The following is a 17726-nucleotide window of genomic DNA, read 5'->3' as shown; positions in this document are numbered from 1 at the left end:
TTTTCTATGAACACGACATTCTGTAACATCTATATGAGAATTCCCTTATTATTATTATAATCTATAATGTTAAAATATTTAATAAATACATATATCCTTTGAGGGGTTACAGAAACTGATCATGCCTTAGCTTCAGCATTTCTGATGAGATTATTAATATCGTCATTGAATTTATTGAATAGTGCAATAGAAGAAGGCGAATTTCCACTTCCTTTTTTCTTAACTGTTATCATAGTACCTCTATCGGCATCGACATGGATTATTTTGATCCTAAATTTAAAGTTACCTTTTATGAACCGGCAATCATATTCAACTCTTTCCCTTAGTCCTTTTTTATCTAATGTTTTCAGTTGATAATCTATCCCGTTTGATCCAAATTCTTTAATTGTTAATAGATGCGTATCCTCAAAAGATAGTTTGGTAACATGGCTTCTAGATAGTTTAGATCCTCCGTGTGAACCTGACATAAGACCAGAGAATATCTTAGAGAACCAATTTGATTTCGGTTGCGTTGTCTCCTGCTTTACAGTCTTTGTATTCACATTTTTCTCTGATGTAATTTTTACTGGCGGTGTTAATTTAGCCTCAGGCTCTTTCTTTTTGGCCTTTGGCATCTCATTTTTCACTACCGATAATCTATCTTTATTGTCTACTATTTCTTCTTGTAGATCTTCTTCATCAGTTGAATCATCAATTTCGTCTTCTTCTTCTGCTTCTTTTAATGGATTCACTTCAAAAACAGTTGAAGCTTTTTGAACTCTGACTTTGATTGGTGAATCATTAAATATCTCTTCAGTCTTAGGTCCACTAATTCCCAAACCATCCACTGTTTGAGTTTGGGCATTATTTTCTTCATCAAAGAGCATTGTTACGCGATGCTTCTGATCGTCCGGTATTTCAGATTCATCAATTCTATCAAAGAAATCCTTAGTAACAGGTTTACCATCCTCGTCTATATCCTTGAACATAGATATTATACTTTGAGATAGCGCAATTGATTCGCGACCATGGCCATTTTGGGTTGCGGTAGAAAACCTTTTTTGAACTTGGCCATTATTCTTTTCCGGTGTCAATTTGAATCTGGATATCAATTCAGCGGTTGATTCCCTAGGAAGGTTTGTATTATTATTTGCGTTGCCATACATACTAACACGGACATCAGTGGTTGGGGTCACAATATTAGACGCATTTAATGTTTCGATTGAAACGGCCTTTCTTTGGATCCTAGTTTGAGAATCAGCTTCAGATGAAGATGTTTGAAGTGAAGTGGAATCAGATGGGGCATCTTCAAATATATTAACTTCAGATTGTGCTTTATTGTTCCCGTTAACAAGATCAATAGCATGATTAACTGGTATTTCAAAAATATTTTTATCCAAACTTTGCTCTTTGTAGTTATTGTAGTATGCAACTTGAGCAGTTTGAGTATTGGTTGGCATTTCCATAACCTCAGATAAATCCGATGTCATTTCAAAACCATCACTCATCATAGAAGTAACATTACTTCTCATTCCATTCGTCTGTAAACCTTTTAGAAGGTCTGCGCCAGCAGAAAGCGTAATTTTTGTTGATTGCTTTCTTATTGGATCAGCATTTCTCTTACTCTTGGACTGCAGCATGCTATCTGAATCATCATCGGTCAGTAAATCTACAAGATTTTTAAATGTCATTGAGGAATTCAACAACGTAGAAGGCATTGAGAGAAGAGGTTCCTGGTATATCGTACTAGACTGGGCCAAGGCGCTAGTCTGGGTTTCGTCCAGCACACTCGAACTGTTAGTAACGGTTTTGTGCATATTGGAGATAGGTATCTTCCGGGAAACACTATTTTCTCTCATTTGTTCTTTTGATTTCTTTTCACGAGGAGTGTTTACAAGATTGCTTAGATGAGATTTTGAGTTTGATTTCTTCAATAAAGCTTCAAATGCATTCCTTTGAAGTGGTTGGGAAACATTTCTTCTTGGATCCAGGGAAGGCTCGTTATTTCTTGTTTCAATAGGAGATGAAAGTGTCCTTATTGCGTCTTTATTAACTTTTTTGTTAGTTTTATCGACAACCACTGACCTGTCAATTCTGTTTGTAATATCTTTCAAAGGACTTCCAATTTTGTCACGGGAGTTTCCCTTATTTTCCTTAAACTCGACTTTATTATCATTTTCATCATTTACAAAATTAAAAGTAGGTTGTATTATGACATTTTGTGATTGAATAATACTCATTCCACTAGCATCTTCTTCTTTCTTGAACATGCTATAGCGATTTTGATCAGTTGATGTTAAATTCGAGAATGTTTGCTGTTCTTTTTTCGGTGTTATATAACTTTCACGTGTAATAGATATATTTTGCTTCAGGGTTTCATTAGATTGTTCTTTCTCTAAATCCTTCTGGTTAGCAGCTTCCTCCTCTTCCTCTACCTCAAGAATATTGTCCAAGGCATTATTATTTAGAATTTGATCACAGAGTAAACCAAATTCGTCATCTGAATCTAGTTTAGGTAGTGGGGGAGCGTTATTATTATCATACGCATCATTCATGAGATAGTCATTCAGATTCAATGAACGTTTCGAAATTGATGTTTGTGAATACAATGATCTTTTCGATTCAGAGTTATGTAAAGTTCTCCGTTGAGCATGTTTCAAAGATTTCTTAGATATCGATTTATGAATAGATTTTGACGAGACAATAGAATGTAAAGTTTTAACACTTGGTGACATAGGAAGTGTACCTGTCTGCTGTTCTTGAGTAAGTTTTTTACTAGATGACCTAGACATTGCCGATAAGTTCGAATATGAATATACCAATGAACGTTTTGAATCGCTAGAATTAATTCCTGATTTCCTCGATCGTATCGAAACATTAGATCTACTCCTTGTAAACATTTTTGATGATGAAGCAGTGAATGCTGGAATTGTTGGAGGTAATGGTGGTAAATCGGAACTTGGAATACCATCCTTGCTCTTGAGTGAGTGCAAACTAAATTGGGATTTTTGTTCCAACTTAGGTGCTGGAGGCTCAATAGTTGCCTTAGAATTATTGATTGTAAATTCTGGCTCCTCTAACGTAAAAGCTGTATCGTCACGACTTCCTGTATTAGCCTGATCGTCACTGGATTGTTCTTGTTGAGAGAAAGAAGTTGTAGAATCATTTACATTTTCCAACACAATATCGTCGATCTTTTCTTGTAATTTATCGTGAGAAATTGGCTTTGAGTGTTTCATCTTGTATTGGTATAACAGAGAATAGAACAACTTTTCTTCAGTGTCTTGCTTCTGAAGTAGCCTAGTTATCAAGTATTCTTTTGATGTACCATGCCATAATATCTGTAAACTTTTTAGTATCGATTCATCAATGTCATTTTCTGTCGTTAAATTAATAATTGGAGGTGTGGCATTCTCAAGCAAGTGCAAATCGGAGTTTGATTTTCCACGTCCAAGGAGATTGAGCTTGCGAATATGTTTTGGAGGGTTATTATATTTCATAATGAGGGGATGACTCAAAATTCCATTTATAGTTAATCTTTTCTCGGGGTTCAAAACCAATATTTTCGATATAAGATCTTTAGCATCTGAGGTTAGATAATGAGGCAGCTGGTACCTGCCAGTCTGCACCTTTAGAAGCAACTTTTTGATATTATCATCGTTGAATGGCAAATGACCCGTAAGTAATGCAAATAGGATGATACCACAGGACCACACATCACTAGGACCGCCGTGATAGGGTTTTCCCATAACAATCTCAGGTGATGCATAGTGTGGTGATCCACAGGATGTCTCTAACAGTTTATTGGGTAGTTCTAGTGCAGCCATACCGAAATCTGCAATTTTTATTATCTTATTTTTCTTGTCCAGGAGTAAGTTTTCTGGCTTCAAATCTCTATGAGAGATGTTAAAAGAATGACAATAGGCGACACCTTGAATTATCTGTTTAAAATAGTGTACTGCTTCTGGTTCAGAGAGTTTGCCCCTTGCAACTAAATAATCAAATAGTTCACCGCCATCTACGTACTCCAAGACTAAGTACAACTCGGATTTATTCTCCCAGACTTCCAGTAGACCCATAACGTTGGGATGCGATATAAGTTTCATTATAACAATCTCACGTTCGATACCGTATGGATTCAAAGAGCTCCCCTTTGTATGAGTATTCTTAATATCATTGGCATTAGCGTTATTCTTATCATTCTTATTATTTTTCCGAAGATAGTTCTTTTTGGGCACGATCTTTATGGCTGCAAGTTGTCCAGTCTCGACATTCTTAGCTAGTCTAACTCTACCTGAAGACCCCTTACCCAAGGTCTTCCCGAGCTTCCAGGGCCCAACAGTGTCTCTCGACTTCCTCTTTGACGATTTAGTATTGTTACTCAGCGTCGAGTCAGCCTGTGACAACCTCTTGGTAGCATCATTCACAGACTGAATAACTCGGTCAAGATGGTTCGCGTTGGTATTTTCATGTACAGGTGGTTCTGGTTTCCGCACGTACTTGACGTTACCGTTACTACCAGTCATACTCGTTTTGTTCATAGCATTCCACGCGGCTTTCTTCGCTACAGAAGATGCGCGCATCTGTTGATTTGGAATAAGCACTGACATCTAAATAGTCTTTAGGAATTTGTTAATTATGTTGGCTTGTATTAATTTTTTTTTTTTAATAGTTTAATCTCACAAAGATAAATATTTGATCAAAAATAAAAAAAAAAGTGTTTTTAGAAAATGAGTGAATAATAGTTGGTGTAATTAATTAAATTTAAAAGCAATAAAATGAAAAAAAAATCAAAGAAAATTCGTTGAAATTAGCAAAATATAATATGGGTTTTCTTGTGATATTATGATGGCGTTTTTTATTGATATGACTTCTGAAAGATTATTGAAAAAATATTAACTTAAATGACTTTTATATTTTATTTTTTGGGATAAAGACCTCTTTTAAATTTTAGATTCGATTACATAGGATAAGTAGAAAAAAATAAATCTTTCTATAATAGACATAATTTACATATATATATATATATATCACGCTAATAGACTATCAATCATATTATATTCTTTGCTACCACTGGTTTTTAGCAATGTGTCCTCTTACCATATAGACACGAAACGCGAAAAAAAAATTTAAAATGACAAAAGAAAAAAAAAAAAAAAGGAACACCACTAACGTTTACCCGGCTCTTAGCCATAGTCAGTTGTGTGGTGACGATACGGGTCTGGAACGACTAACGCGAAAAGTTACCGTTGGACACGATTTACCCATGTGACATCAAATACAGTAGTACGAACAATGGTCACATGAATGTATCCGGGTAAATACACCTTCCCCTTTGTCTGTTGTTTTTTTATATGTCTGTGTGTGTGTGTGTGTGTGTGTTGGTGTATTCAGTCCTTTTTTTGTTGGTCGTGGAAGGAGGGGGGCAGTGAAAGAGATTAAGAAATGCAGGAGAATAGGCAAGTCGTAGAGAACACAGGTAATCATGCAGAGAGAATTTGGGTAATGAGAGTAAATCAGTTTTAACTTTTTATCCTCGTCTTCATAATTGGAATTTCTGATTAGTAATACAAGAGTATTAAGCTATTATGAGAGGGATGAAGGTAGAGAGAACTCATTTAACTATAGATTAAGATGTCAATTTAACTACTAAAAGAAGCAAAAAAAAAAAAAAAAAAAAGGGTGTCATTTTAAGATAATGAGCCATTTTATTCGAATTATAGACTTTTAACGATGGTTTTTATTAAGACATGTGAGAGTGTCAGACACCCCTTCACACATTAGAGTAAAGGAACAATGGGGGAAAAGGTATCAGTCGTAAAAAAGACTGTTAAGGTAATTGGATTTTCGGTTTCTTAATCTCCTTGAAAAGTATATAAACTTGGTAAAAATAAGATAAGAGAAAACGACAAAGAGAAAGTATTACTCCTTTAATTGTTCTTCTAATATAAAATTTTAATAGAAAATATATATTAAGCAAAAAAAAAAAGAAAATAAATAGAAGGGACATATTATGGAGGCTAAGATGGAAGAACAACGTCAAATAATTGAACAATTGAAGCAGACTTTGAATGCATTGACTGTTTCTACTGAGAACAAGAACTCTGCTGAGGAGCCATTCTTGCATATCAATGAACATACATATGAGGATTGTGCTCAGGAGTTTATTGATTTCACTTATGAGAACCCTACAACTTACCACGTCATTGAGTTCTTCAAGAAGTTGCTAGAGGGTAAAGGTTTCAAGTACTTGCCTGAGAAGAAGACATGGAATGATGAATTGGAACCTGGTAAGCCAGGAAAATACTACACTGTAAGGAACGGCACCAATATGACCGCATGGGTTGTCGGTAAGAATTGGAAGCCCGAATCTGGTGTTGGTGTCGTTGCTAGTCATGTTGACTCCTTAACGGCAAAGTTAAAGCCTGCCTCCTTGATGGAAAAGGTTGAGGGTTATAAGCTATTTGGTGTGGCCCCTTACGGTGGAACTTTGAATGAATTATGGTTCGATAGGGACCTGGGTATCGCTGGTCGTGTCCTATACAAGAAGAAGGGCTCAAGCAAAATTGAGAGTACTTTAGTTAATTCCGCCCCTCACCCAATTGGAAGAATTCCAAGTTTGGCACCACATTTTGGGGCCCCAGCCGATGGTCCTTTTAACAAAGAGACCCAAGCAGTGCCATTTTTCGGCTGGTGTTGTGATATCGATGACGAAAGTACTATTACTGACGAGGAAAAGAAGTGTCCATTAGTCGGTAAGCATTCCATCCTATTGCTAAGATACATTGCCAAATTGGCTGATATTAAGGTTTCTGATATCGTTCAATTGGACTTAGACTTATTCGATGTTCAAAAGGGTACATTTGGTGGTATCAAAAAGGACTTCATCTTCTCCCCAAGAATGGATGACAGATTATGTAGTTTTACTGCTATGATTGCCATGGCTTACTACGGCGCCACTGTTGATTTGGATGAATTGAGTTCATTCAACATGGTTGCTTTATTCGACAACGAAGAAGTTGGTTCCTTAACCAGACAAGGTGCAGAGAGCACTCTTTTGAAGACCTCAATATGCCGTACTGCTAAGAGATTCACCGATATGGAAGGTTTGGAAGCACCAACTTTATTTGCCAACTCTATTGTTCTCTCAGCTGATGTTAACCACTTGTTCAATCCAAATTTCAAAGAGGTATACTTGAAGAAGCACTCACCAAAGCCTAACATCGGTATGACAATATCACTAGACCCTAACGCTCATATGGCCACAGACGTAGTTGGACTAGCCTTCGTTGAAGAACTGGCCCGCAAGAACAACGACACTGTCCAGTACTTCCAAATCAGAAACGATTCTAGATCAGGTGGCACCGTAGGCCCAATCATCGCATCCCAACTAGGTGCTCGTACCATCGACCTAGGTATTCCTCAATTGTCTATGCACAGCATCAGAGCTGCCGCTGGTAGCAAGGATATCGCAATGGCTATCAAATTCTTTAGAGGATTCTTCGACAATTGGAGAGAAGTTTACGATAATTTTGGTGAATTATAAGAACGAAAAAATAAAAAATACATTTGTAAAAGAAAAAAAAATAAGTCTTCCACTGTAAAGATGAACAATAAAATATAAAATGCAAGTATTCAAATAGGTTCCTTGTTATAAATATTATGCAATTGATATGTTATACTTAATATATGATATATATTTATTGAAATGATATATAATAATATTTAGACGATTATCACAACCGACGTAGTTTACCCGGAAAACATTACCACCCCGCTTTTTTCGTGAAGCGTACTTTTTTTTTTTTTTCCCAATGTTTTTGTTTTTTGCTATTTGATTCCATTTATGGTATCTGAATTTCTTTTGAATAATTTTCCTTTCTAATTTAATTTAATTATTTTGCCGTTAAGAGATTTGAGATCTCAAAATAGAAACATTTATTTTTCTTAGACAGAACTGGGGCTTAGTCTATAATATATTGAGAAATTCTTATTAGTTGTTTATTCCTCTTTTTACTATAAATAATAACATACCAGATCTCTACTACGTTTCAAAGATCTTGATTACTTTTTGGAGAGTGATATTAAAAAAAAAGGATCAAACTAAAATAAATCTAAGAAAATACAAAAGAGTTTCTTCTTGATAAGATGTGTGGTATTTTCGGTTACAGTAACTACTTAGTGGAGAAGTCTCGTGGTGAGATTATCGATACCCTAGTTGATGGGTTAAAGAGGCTAGAATACAGAGGCTATGACTCTACCGGTATTGCCATTGATGGTGATGAGTTGGACTCCACCATGATTTTCAAGCAAATTGGTAAAGTCAGTGAACTTGAGAAGGAGATTGCCATTCAAAAGCCTAACAGAGACGTGACATTTGTGTCACATGCAGGTATTGCACACACTAGATGGGCCACTCATGGTGAACCTAAGCAGGTTAACTGTCACCCACAGCGCTCTGATCCAAACTGTGATTTCGTTATTGTGCACAATGGTATTATTACTAATTTCAGGGAGCTAAAGACATTGCTAGTGAACAAAGGTTATAAATTTGAAAGTGATACAGATACCGAGTGTATTGCCAAGCTATTTAAGCATCTATATGATACCAACATGAAGAATGGACACGATTTAGATTTTCACGAGCTAACCAAGCTGGTACTACTGGAGTTGGAAGGTTCTTATGGTCTACTGTGTAAATCGTCTCACTATCCTAACGAAATAATTGCCACAAGAAAGGGTTCTCCACTGTTGATCGGTGTCAAATCTGAAAAGAAGCTTAAGGTTGATTTTGTTGATGTCGAATTCCCTGACGAGTCTGTTGGTAAGCCAGATACGCCGCTCTTATCGGCCAATGGCAGTGTCGTTGACAACAACAATGTTCTAGTCGGTGGTAGGAACGCTCGTCAAATTGAAGCTAATGCTGACAACAATAATTTGATGCCTATTGCAGCTAACGAGTTCAATCTAAGACACTCTCAATCCAGAGCTTTCTTGTCTGAGGACGGCTCCCCAACCCCAGTTGAATTCTTCGTGTCGTCTGATGCTTCTTCAGTTATTAAGCACACTAAGAAAGTTTTGTTCTTGGAGGATGATGATATTGCTCATATCTATGACGGTGAGTTGCACATCCACAGATCTAGAAGAGAAGTTGGTGCTTCCATGACTAGATCAATTCAAACTCTAGAGATGGAATTAGCTCAGATTATGAAGGGTCCTTACAAGCACTTCATGCAGAAAGAAATTTATGAGCAACCAGAATCTACTTTCAACACAATGAGAGGTAGAATTGATTTCGAGAATAAAACTGTTATGTTAGGTGGTCTAAAAGCTTGGTTACCAGTTATTAGAAGAGCTAGAAGATTGATAATGATTGCTTGTGGTACCTCTTATCACTCCTGTTTGGCTACTAGAGCTATATTTGAAGAACTCTCTGAAATTCCAGTTAATGTCGAGTTAGCATCAGATTTCTTGGATAGAAAAAGCCCTGTTTTCAGAGAAGATGTCTGTATCTTCGTATCCCAAAGTGGTGAAACTGCTGATACCATGTTCGCTTTAAACTATTGTTTGGAAAGAGGTGCATTGACTATTGGTATTGTTAACAGTGTCGGTTCTTCTATCTCCAGAGCTACACATTGTGGTGTCCACATTAACGCAGGTCCTGAAATTGGTGTTGCTTCCACGAAGGCTTATACATCTCAATATATTGCCCTTGTTATGATCGCGCTATCTTTGTCAGATGATAGAGTTTCAAAGATAGACAGAAGAAGAGAAATTATTGACGGTTTGAAATTAATCCCTGGTCAAATTAAACAAGTGCTTCAATTGGAAGATAAGATCAAAAGTTTGTGCGCTAAAGATCTAAAAGACCAAAAGTCTTTGCTACTTTTGGGTAGAGGTTACCAATTCGCCTCTGCGTTAGAAGGTGCTTTGAAGATTAAGGAAATATCTTATATGCACTCTGAAGGTGTGCTCGCTGGTGAATTGAAGCATGGTGTTCTAGCCCTTGTTGATGAAAACCTGCCAATTATTGCCTTTGGTACCAGAGATTCTCTATTCCCTAAGGTGGTTTCCTCTATTGAGCAAGTCACGGCTAGAAAGGGTAAGCCAATTATTATTTGTAACGAAAACGATGAAGTATGGGCTAAAAAGGCCGAACAAATTAAGCTAGAAACTCTAGAAGTGCCACAAACTGTTGACTGTTTGCAAGGTTTATTAAACATTATCCCATTGCAGCTGATGTCTTACTGGCTGGCTGTAAATAACGGAATTGATGTTGATTTCCCAAGAAACTTAGCAAAGTCCGTTACTGTGGAATAAGCAGCCCAGTACTTTCATTCTATTAACTTAAAAACTATTTTTCCCCGTTTGTTTCGTATATCAATATTAATTTTAATGTCATTTATTTACTATTCAACTTTTCTTCTAATATACCTGTTATAAAATATGCCTGATAAAATTTATGTATTTGGCTCCTTTCATTGTATAAGTGCTTTTGTTAGTGTACATATAAAGTTAATGGAGTTCTACTAATGGGGTTCTACTAATAATATCACAAGCTAACTCCTTTAGTTTGGAATATATATATATCATATTATTGTTAAAGAAATTTGAAATAAATGAAAAATCTAGTATTAGTACATATAATTTTAGTATTATTTGCTTCTATAAGAGCTATTAGAGCTCGCAAGGTAAATAGTGCTTCTTGAAATCATAGGTTTAATGCATTTTGTGCAAAGTTGCCTTGATGGAGTTACATAGATAATCAACGTTACTTTTATTCACCCCACTCAAGGACATTCTACCGTCATTTGTTAAATATACTGAGAAGTCATCCCTTAGAATTTTTACCTGTCCAGGATTCAGGTTGGTGTAGTAGAACATACCATGCTGCTGCTCGAAGTTTATAATATCTTCCCATCCCAGTCTTTCACTGATCATGGTTCTGACAGACTTTAGCCGAGCAACCATAGCGCGAACATCATCATACCATTGGTACTTTAGTTTGTCATTAGACAGAACTAATTTGGCTACTCTTGACCCATACCCAGGCGGAGATGAATACATACTTCTTATGATTTGTTTCAGTTGAGATTCGAGTATCTCCTTGATTTTTGGTATACTATCAGGAGTTACGATACTCAGAGAGCCAACACGTTCACCATATAGACCCATATTTTTAGCAAATGATTGACATAAGTACAATCCATTTGGCCAAGTTCTATACCTCGATTTGTCAAGACATAACCTTAATAGGTAAGCATCATCTATCAGATTCCCAGATTCTAAACCTTGGTAAGCCATATCGATTATTGGAACCATTTTCAACTCATGTATGACATCAATGATCTGTTCCCATTGTTTCCTAGTAGGATCCAGCCCAGTAGGATTATGACAACATGCATGTAAAACGATAGTATTAGGTATTCCGCTTTTATCTTTCGAAACTATATCCCTGAGTTCCTGTAACCACTTATCAATAGTCAGTTGTCCTTCACTGTAGTAGCTGTAATTGTAGATATCAGTAAATCCATTTTTTTTGAAAATATTGGTATGGTTAGGCCAAGACGGCTTCGGTATCCAAATCTTGGTAGATATGAACGAGGAGATGAGTTTTGCGGTCACTGCAAGTGCACCAGTGCCACTTAATGTTTGTACAAAACTAATCCGCCCTTCATCGATTAACGCCGGACCATCATGCGGGCATCCATCTCTGTACAAAAAATCTATTGTATGTTTTTTGAAATCTTCACAACCACTAATAGGCAAATATGAAAGGTCTGTATTCATCTGACCATCCATATCAATGATTTTTTGTGCCTGGGCCACAGATGGGAAAGTGGTCACCTGAACCCATACATCTTTGTAAACCCCGACGGTCAAATTAATCTTATTTGGGTTCTCATCCATATTATAGTTCTCTACCAACCCCAGAACACCATCTGGTGGTGCCATTGGTACCTGTGTTAGCGTTGATCTTACAGCTGTTGTATGGAAATATCTCCCACAATATATCGATTTTCTCACGATATGACTCAGACTTCGCTGCATCATTTAATTACTAATCGATGTTTTATCCTCAATAATTGTGCTCGTTTGTCTTCTTTATTATCTAAATGTGGGAAAAACAAAACGTTATTTCTGTTCTTTTGGATATTTTTTTAACTTAGACTTGTATAGAAATCGTAATTGCATTAAGTAATCTCTAATAGTGAACTTCTATTGTGTTTGCTTGAACTGTTCGGCAGAAACCACTTCTTCGGGGTCATCACACGGTTGGCATCGCTTCATTGGAGATAGAAAAGCAGAATTACTATGTCGTTATCAGTGATATTATATTTAGTGGACATATACAAATATATAATATTAATATTTTAACTTTGAATATTAGGAGTCATTACATTTCGATTAGTTCATTTTATAGTCAATATCATGAAAAAAATATTTGTCTTTTTTTTCTTCATTTCAGATTATTAGGTAGTTTTCTATAAGTAAAGAGATATTCATCGGTAAACATTACCATTAAAAAGAAGCAATGTAATATAGAAGAGGTTATCTCCTTCTGAATCGTGGATTCCTGTTTTTCTTTGGTAGTTTGAGTCTTCTAAAGTTATTGCTGACGAGGTTGAACTTCTTAGGTCTCTTTCTTTTCTGGGGTGCAGGCGCAGGAGCATTCTGTTTCTTTTCTTCATCAGAACTTATATGCTCTTCTTCATTACCCATGTATTCGTTGAGTTTCTGAGCTTTCAGCTTGTGTAATTCTTTATGTATATCCTTCTGTTTCTCAGTTGAATCCTCAGGCTCGTCAAATTTAAGTCTTCTAAGTACTCCTGTACGTCTCTTTTGTTTCCTATAGTCCTTCTCTTCCTCTGCTTCTGTTGTTGTTAAATTCCTTATCGGTACAATTTGACCTTTAAATTCTAGATCCAGTTGTTTAACTTCTTCAACATACCGTTTATGTTCATTAGCCAACTCGAACAATGACTTTGAAGTATTCTTTTTTAACAAAGGTGACGGAGAAAACATTGACTTTTCATCTTTCTGTTTTTGCAATTTCCGTGGAGTGAGTAGCTTATGTCGTATACTGAGGGACTGAGCCAATTTTAACGGAGAATTAGGGCCGTATCGTGTTATATTAGGTACGGTAAGATTAGCTTGATTTGTCGGTATTCTTGTTTCGCCATTTGTCTCTTCATCTGATGTTACTCTTGTTCTTTCTTCAGTATCGGATTCGGTAATATTGAGTTCAGGTACATTAGTCATTAAATCTGCCTCCACACTATCGAATAACCTTTTCTTTATAGATTGAATGCCATGGGCTTGTCCTGCCTCCTCCGATGCGAACTCGCTTTCACTTTCCTTAAACTCGTCGTTTTCATCACTCTCCTCCACCTCAGTAGTAGGTGTTTCCTCTACCGTTTTCAATGGTGATACCTTCATTTCAAATATGCTTATAGCTTTACCGTAGATCTGTGGAGTCGGCCCTAATACCACATTTTTAGCTACTTTTTCTGGAGTAGGATCAACCTTTGAATCATCGTAATCTTCTTTCCTTGGTGTTGCCACAGACTGTCTTTTCTTCAGGCTAGAATACAATTTGTATAGCTTTTTAACTTCACTTAAATTCCTAATGTCATCTCTATCAGGCGGTCGATTGTTTTTCTCTATGAATTCATATTCCCATTTCTTAATCTTTACCTTTACCTGTTGTAAATCCATCTCAATATTAGAATGTAAAAAAAATATATAGGCCACAACCTTTACGAAAGAATAAATAAAAAGAGGTGGGTGATTGTTTTCTTTAAAGGACTTTTATCTGAATTTTATTACTTGCAGGGCTTTACGCTATATGGTCAAGTAGTCATTACTTGAACATAGAACTAAACACAATTTTTAATTTTTTTCAATATTTACAACGCGGTCAAATTTACGTGTGAAAAAAAGAAAGAAAAATACATTTTGACACATTTCCTAATTAAGAAATGCTGGAGTCTCGAAATAATATCATTTAAAAATAAAATAAGTGGATGAGAATATTTATATGTTTTTAGAAAGGCAGAGATATAGATAATATATAGACGATAGGAATAACATAATTATAAATAGAATAGATAAGAAAAATGAGTCCCTCTCAGTTCGTCCACATATGTAATTATTAATATGGAACAGTTTTTATACCTCTTTAACTTTTTTCATTTAATTCTAATAAGACAATCACATCGATTTCAGGCTTATATTTTTTTTTTTTGAATATACATGAGTCGACATATTCACAAGGTCGGTAAAATGTAATAGATAAAAACAAAGCAAGCCTCATTTAATTCTTAAAAAAGAAAAATATGATAAGAAAAAAAGGGCATATCACGATTTGGAATAAATACAAAAGAATATAATAGAACGTCTGTAAATTGAACATCACAAAAATAAAAGGTCAGGTAATAATTATAAGCCGAAAACCACATGAAATTAAAGAAACAATGTAAAAGAAATAGTCCAGTATACCTAAACCAAAGGGGACTCGAGTAAAAAAAATTCTCATCCAAAAAGTTAATAAAAAAATCAAAAATATTACTAGTGCAAAACTCAATAACAGTAAAAGTGTAGTATAGTAGAACAGACAAAAAAAAAAGCACAGAAAATAAGGTTTCACAATCAAAACAACAAATTGACAATGTATGTATGAGGACGACAATATAGTATAGTCGGAAACAACTTATTCTATGTCAAATAATAGCGTAACGGGCATCAAATAGTGTAACGACGAGAAAAGAAATCAAATCGTATAATAATAAAATAATAAAAATTCAGATGTTCTTCAAAAGAGAAGACGATAAAAATGGGACAAAAATATTGGAATATAGGTTTTGTTTTTTTTTTTTTTTGAAGTTTTCTCCTATTATTATTACCAAGTAATAATGAAAACTGAAGGATTGGTTAATAAATAATAGTAAAATAAATAGTAACGCAAATCTTTGTGATTGTACATGTTAAAAATAATCAAAAAAAAATTGTTTCTGTTGTTGTTTTTTTTCATATAAATGCAAACATATCGCCATCAGTATCGATGATGAGTTCATCTTGTTGTTGGGAATTGGTATTAGTAGGGTCATTAAACATCATGAAATTCATTGACTCATAACTCTTGTTTGTTAGAGAATCCCTAAACAAACTGTTGTTTGTCTTCGCAGAATCCTGTTCTTCGATTAGTTCTTCGAGACTAGGAGGGATATAGGAATAGAAATCATCGAGTTCCTTGTTAGACAACTCATCCGTTGTTGTGATAGGGTCGTCCAGTGGTGATAAAGATCCCGAAGCCGCTGTAGTTGCACTGGTGATATTGTTGATGGTGAAAAACTGAGGTTTTGTAATGTCGTCTTCTTCTTCATTTATGGTATTGCTACCCAAAAGGTTGTTGATAAACTTCTTGTCGGTTGAGAAATTCTTTGACTTCTTGTTTCTAACTTTCTTCATCGAGGAGGTATGGTTTTCCGAGGATGAGTTACTCATTAGAGGAGTGCATGTAGTGGAAGACATTGGAGAGTTCAAAGAGAACAGATCATCATCGATATCAGTATTGTTAGTTGTACTTGTATCCTCATCATCAAATTTCAAGAACGCTAAACAGTTTTCGACACTGGTGTTGCTCAAGTCTCTAGTTTTCTTCTCTTCTTTCTTGACCTTCTTCAAATTCACAGGAAGAGAATTTTCTCTCTTTCTCTTAATGTGAGGAACAGCATTATTGCTTGTCACAGGTTTCACATTACTTGCAATAGCAGTCTTTGCATTTGCAGTATTACTATGAGAACTGATGGAACCCACATTAGAAGAGGAAGGAGTAAGTGCAGGGGTAGGCAAAGCACCACTGTTAACTCCACTGCTACTAGTGCTGATGTTAGCACTATTAGTATGGTGCGTGTTAGTGGTGTGAGCACTGTGTATAGTGTTTCTTCTGTTAGGCCTTGGTCTTGGAGGTAACACCCAATTTTTCGAGGTTCTAATGACTAACTTCGCGCTTGTAGTAGATGGCGCGGAATGTCTATGAAGATTTGGAGCTATCGGTACAGGATGCATCTTGTTTTTTCAGGGAAGTTATTTTCTTGTTATTTTCAGTTTTTATACTCTCTTTTAATAAAATGAATAAACAATATAAAAGGGTGTTTATTTTTTTTTTTAAGAGATGTATTGGGAAAGAGGGTGATAATGAATAAATAAAAAAAAATCAAAAGAATATTATAAATTTAGGCACAGATAGAGAGGGTTTTTTTTAAAAAAAAATAAAATTAATAAAAGAAAATAGAATTTGTTGTTTTTTTTGTTCGTTTCTTAATTAGTACCTTCTATTATAATTTTTATTTTTTGGTATTAAAATGTAAAGGGAATATTATCTTTTTTTTAAAAATGTATTTTTAAATATTAATGGTTCTTGTTGTATTGATTATCCCAATAATGGATTGACCATTCAAATAAATAGATAGTATAAAAGTAGTTGATAAGTTAGTTGGTCTCTTCTCAAATTTATTGAAAAAAATGAATGTGGGGGGAAAAGATGAGATCAAGAAGTATTGTGATTTTACCAAGAAATAAAAAAAAAAAGGGTAGATCACAACTCATATATATATATGAATATATATATAATTATTATAAAAAATATCGGTTACTTCTTTTTTTATTTTTGAAAAAAAATTTTTTTTTTTAAATTCATTTTAGTTTTCTTGTTCTTGTTCTTCTTCTTGTTCTTCTTCTTGTGAGCTTTGAATGAAAAAGAAAAATCAATTGATTGCTAGCTCATATTGCTTTTTTTTTAATGTTCATTATTTTTTATTCAAATATTTTTTTCTTCTTCCCACTTTTATCCCATCTTTCTAAAGGATTGTTTAACCGGTTCTTTAATTTACAGAGGGACCTTGTGAGTCTGATTTGAGAGAGACAACAAGTCAGCAGGGCAAAGGGAGTTTTGAAAGGGACAGAAGTTCAAGAGAACATATAGAGATTCTGTTTGGTGCAGCGATTTGAATGTAAAAAAGGCGGGAAAGACAGGAAAAAGAAAGAAAAGAAATTTTATTTTTTTTTTGTTACTAAAAACCTGTCAAAATTTAGAAGCACAATATCGAAAGGGATTTGATCTTTATTATCGATAGTTACTTTTGTTAATTTTCAACTAGTAAACGGTACAGTAATTTTATGGTGTTGTTGTTTTTTTTCCTTAATTTTGCCCTTCAATCAGTGAAAGAGACCTTGTTCCTGGGAAAAAACCCCGCGGGATATAACAATAACCCATTTCCTTTTTACTTGCCTAACCACCTTGTACACTGTGTGGTAAGTGTTAACTGTTAAGGTTGAACTAGTCTAGTCTATTTTCTCTGGCTATCGAGATACTCGAGAAAGCAAAAAAAAATACGTGAATTTAAAGATGTTTATCCCTGGTAGTTGTCCTTTTAGAGAGAGAGAGGAAAAAGGGTTGTGAAAACTCTCTCTTCGTGTGTTTCTGGGGAGAATATTCAAAAACCCGAGCTATCGGAATTCGGGATAGGTCTCTTTTTTTGTATTTTGACCTTTCACGGAAGTATGTACAACTCTAAGGGAAAGAAGGAAAACAAAAAAATACGTAACAGAATTGTGCAGGGATTTCTAAGTATATCCCGCTAAATCCATATTGCTATACTCTAATTGATTACTAGAAAAGAAAAACGCGGGAGAGACGTTAAAAAAATACTTTCTCGTCAGTTGTTGCTTTTTTTGTTTTACCC

At 35.0% G+C, this 17726-nt stretch overlaps 6 protein-coding genes across 6 annotated transcripts; 2 read left to right on the top strand and 4 right to left on the bottom strand.

The window, feature by feature from the left end:
• Positions 1 to 119: 119 nt before the first annotated feature.
• Positions 120 to 4589, bottom strand: HSL1 (protein kinase HSL1; the record flags this gene model as incomplete). The annotated part of the gene is made up of 1 exon (XM_071054838.1): positions 120 to 4589. The coding sequence occupies one exon, from the start codon at positions 4587 to 4589 to the stop codon at positions 120 to 122; it is 4470 nt and encodes a 1489-aa protein (XP_070909531.1).
• Positions 4590 to 5992: 1403 nt separating this feature from the next.
• APE1 (metalloaminopeptidase APE1) lies at positions 5993 to 7525 on the top strand (the record flags this gene model as incomplete). Its single annotated transcript, XM_071054837.1, has 1 exon — positions 5993 to 7525. The coding sequence occupies one exon, from the start codon at positions 5993 to 5995 to the stop codon at positions 7523 to 7525; it is 1533 nt and encodes a 510-aa protein (XP_070909530.1).
• A 602-nt stretch (positions 7526 to 8127) lies between these two features.
• On the top strand, positions 8128 to 10299 carry GFA1 (glutamine--fructose-6-phosphate transaminase (isomerizing) GFA1; the record flags this gene model as incomplete). The annotated part of the gene is made up of 1 exon (XM_071054836.1): positions 8128 to 10299. One exon carries the CDS (start codon positions 8128 to 8130, stop codon positions 10297 to 10299), a length of 2172 nt encoding a protein of 723 aa, XP_070909529.1.
• Positions 10300 to 10698: 399 nt separating this feature from the next.
• Positions 10699 to 12033, bottom strand: AAT1 (aspartate transaminase AAT1; the record flags this gene model as incomplete). Its single annotated transcript, XM_071054835.1, has 1 exon — positions 10699 to 12033. The coding sequence occupies one exon, from the start codon at positions 12031 to 12033 to the stop codon at positions 10699 to 10701; it is 1335 nt and encodes a 444-aa protein (XP_070909528.1).
• Positions 12034 to 12531: 498 nt separating this feature from the next.
• On the bottom strand, positions 12532 to 13698 carry SLD2 (Sld2p; the record flags this gene model as incomplete). The annotated part of the gene is made up of 1 exon (XM_071054834.1): positions 12532 to 13698. The coding sequence occupies one exon, from the start codon at positions 13696 to 13698 to the stop codon at positions 12532 to 12534; it is 1167 nt and encodes a 388-aa protein (XP_070909527.1).
• A 1311-nt stretch (positions 13699 to 15009) lies between these two features.
• HAP4 (transcription factor HAP4) lies at positions 15010 to 16050 on the bottom strand (the record flags this gene model as incomplete). Its single annotated transcript, XM_071054833.1, has 1 exon — positions 15010 to 16050. The coding sequence occupies one exon, from the start codon at positions 16048 to 16050 to the stop codon at positions 15010 to 15012; it is 1041 nt and encodes a 346-aa protein (XP_070909526.1).
• Between the last annotated feature and the right edge of the window lie 1676 nt (positions 16051 to 17726).

The sequence above is a fragment of the Nakaseomyces bracarensis genome (assembly GCF_045282275.1).
Source record: "Nakaseomyces bracarensis strain CBM3 chromosome Unknown Scaff13_0, whole genome shotgun sequence".
Lineage (NCBI taxonomy): Eukaryota > Fungi > Ascomycota > Saccharomycetes > Saccharomycetales > Saccharomycetaceae > Nakaseomyces > Nakaseomyces bracarensis.
The sequence above is the reverse complement of the archived record's forward strand: the minus strand, read 5'-3'. Positions and strand labels throughout refer to the sequence as shown.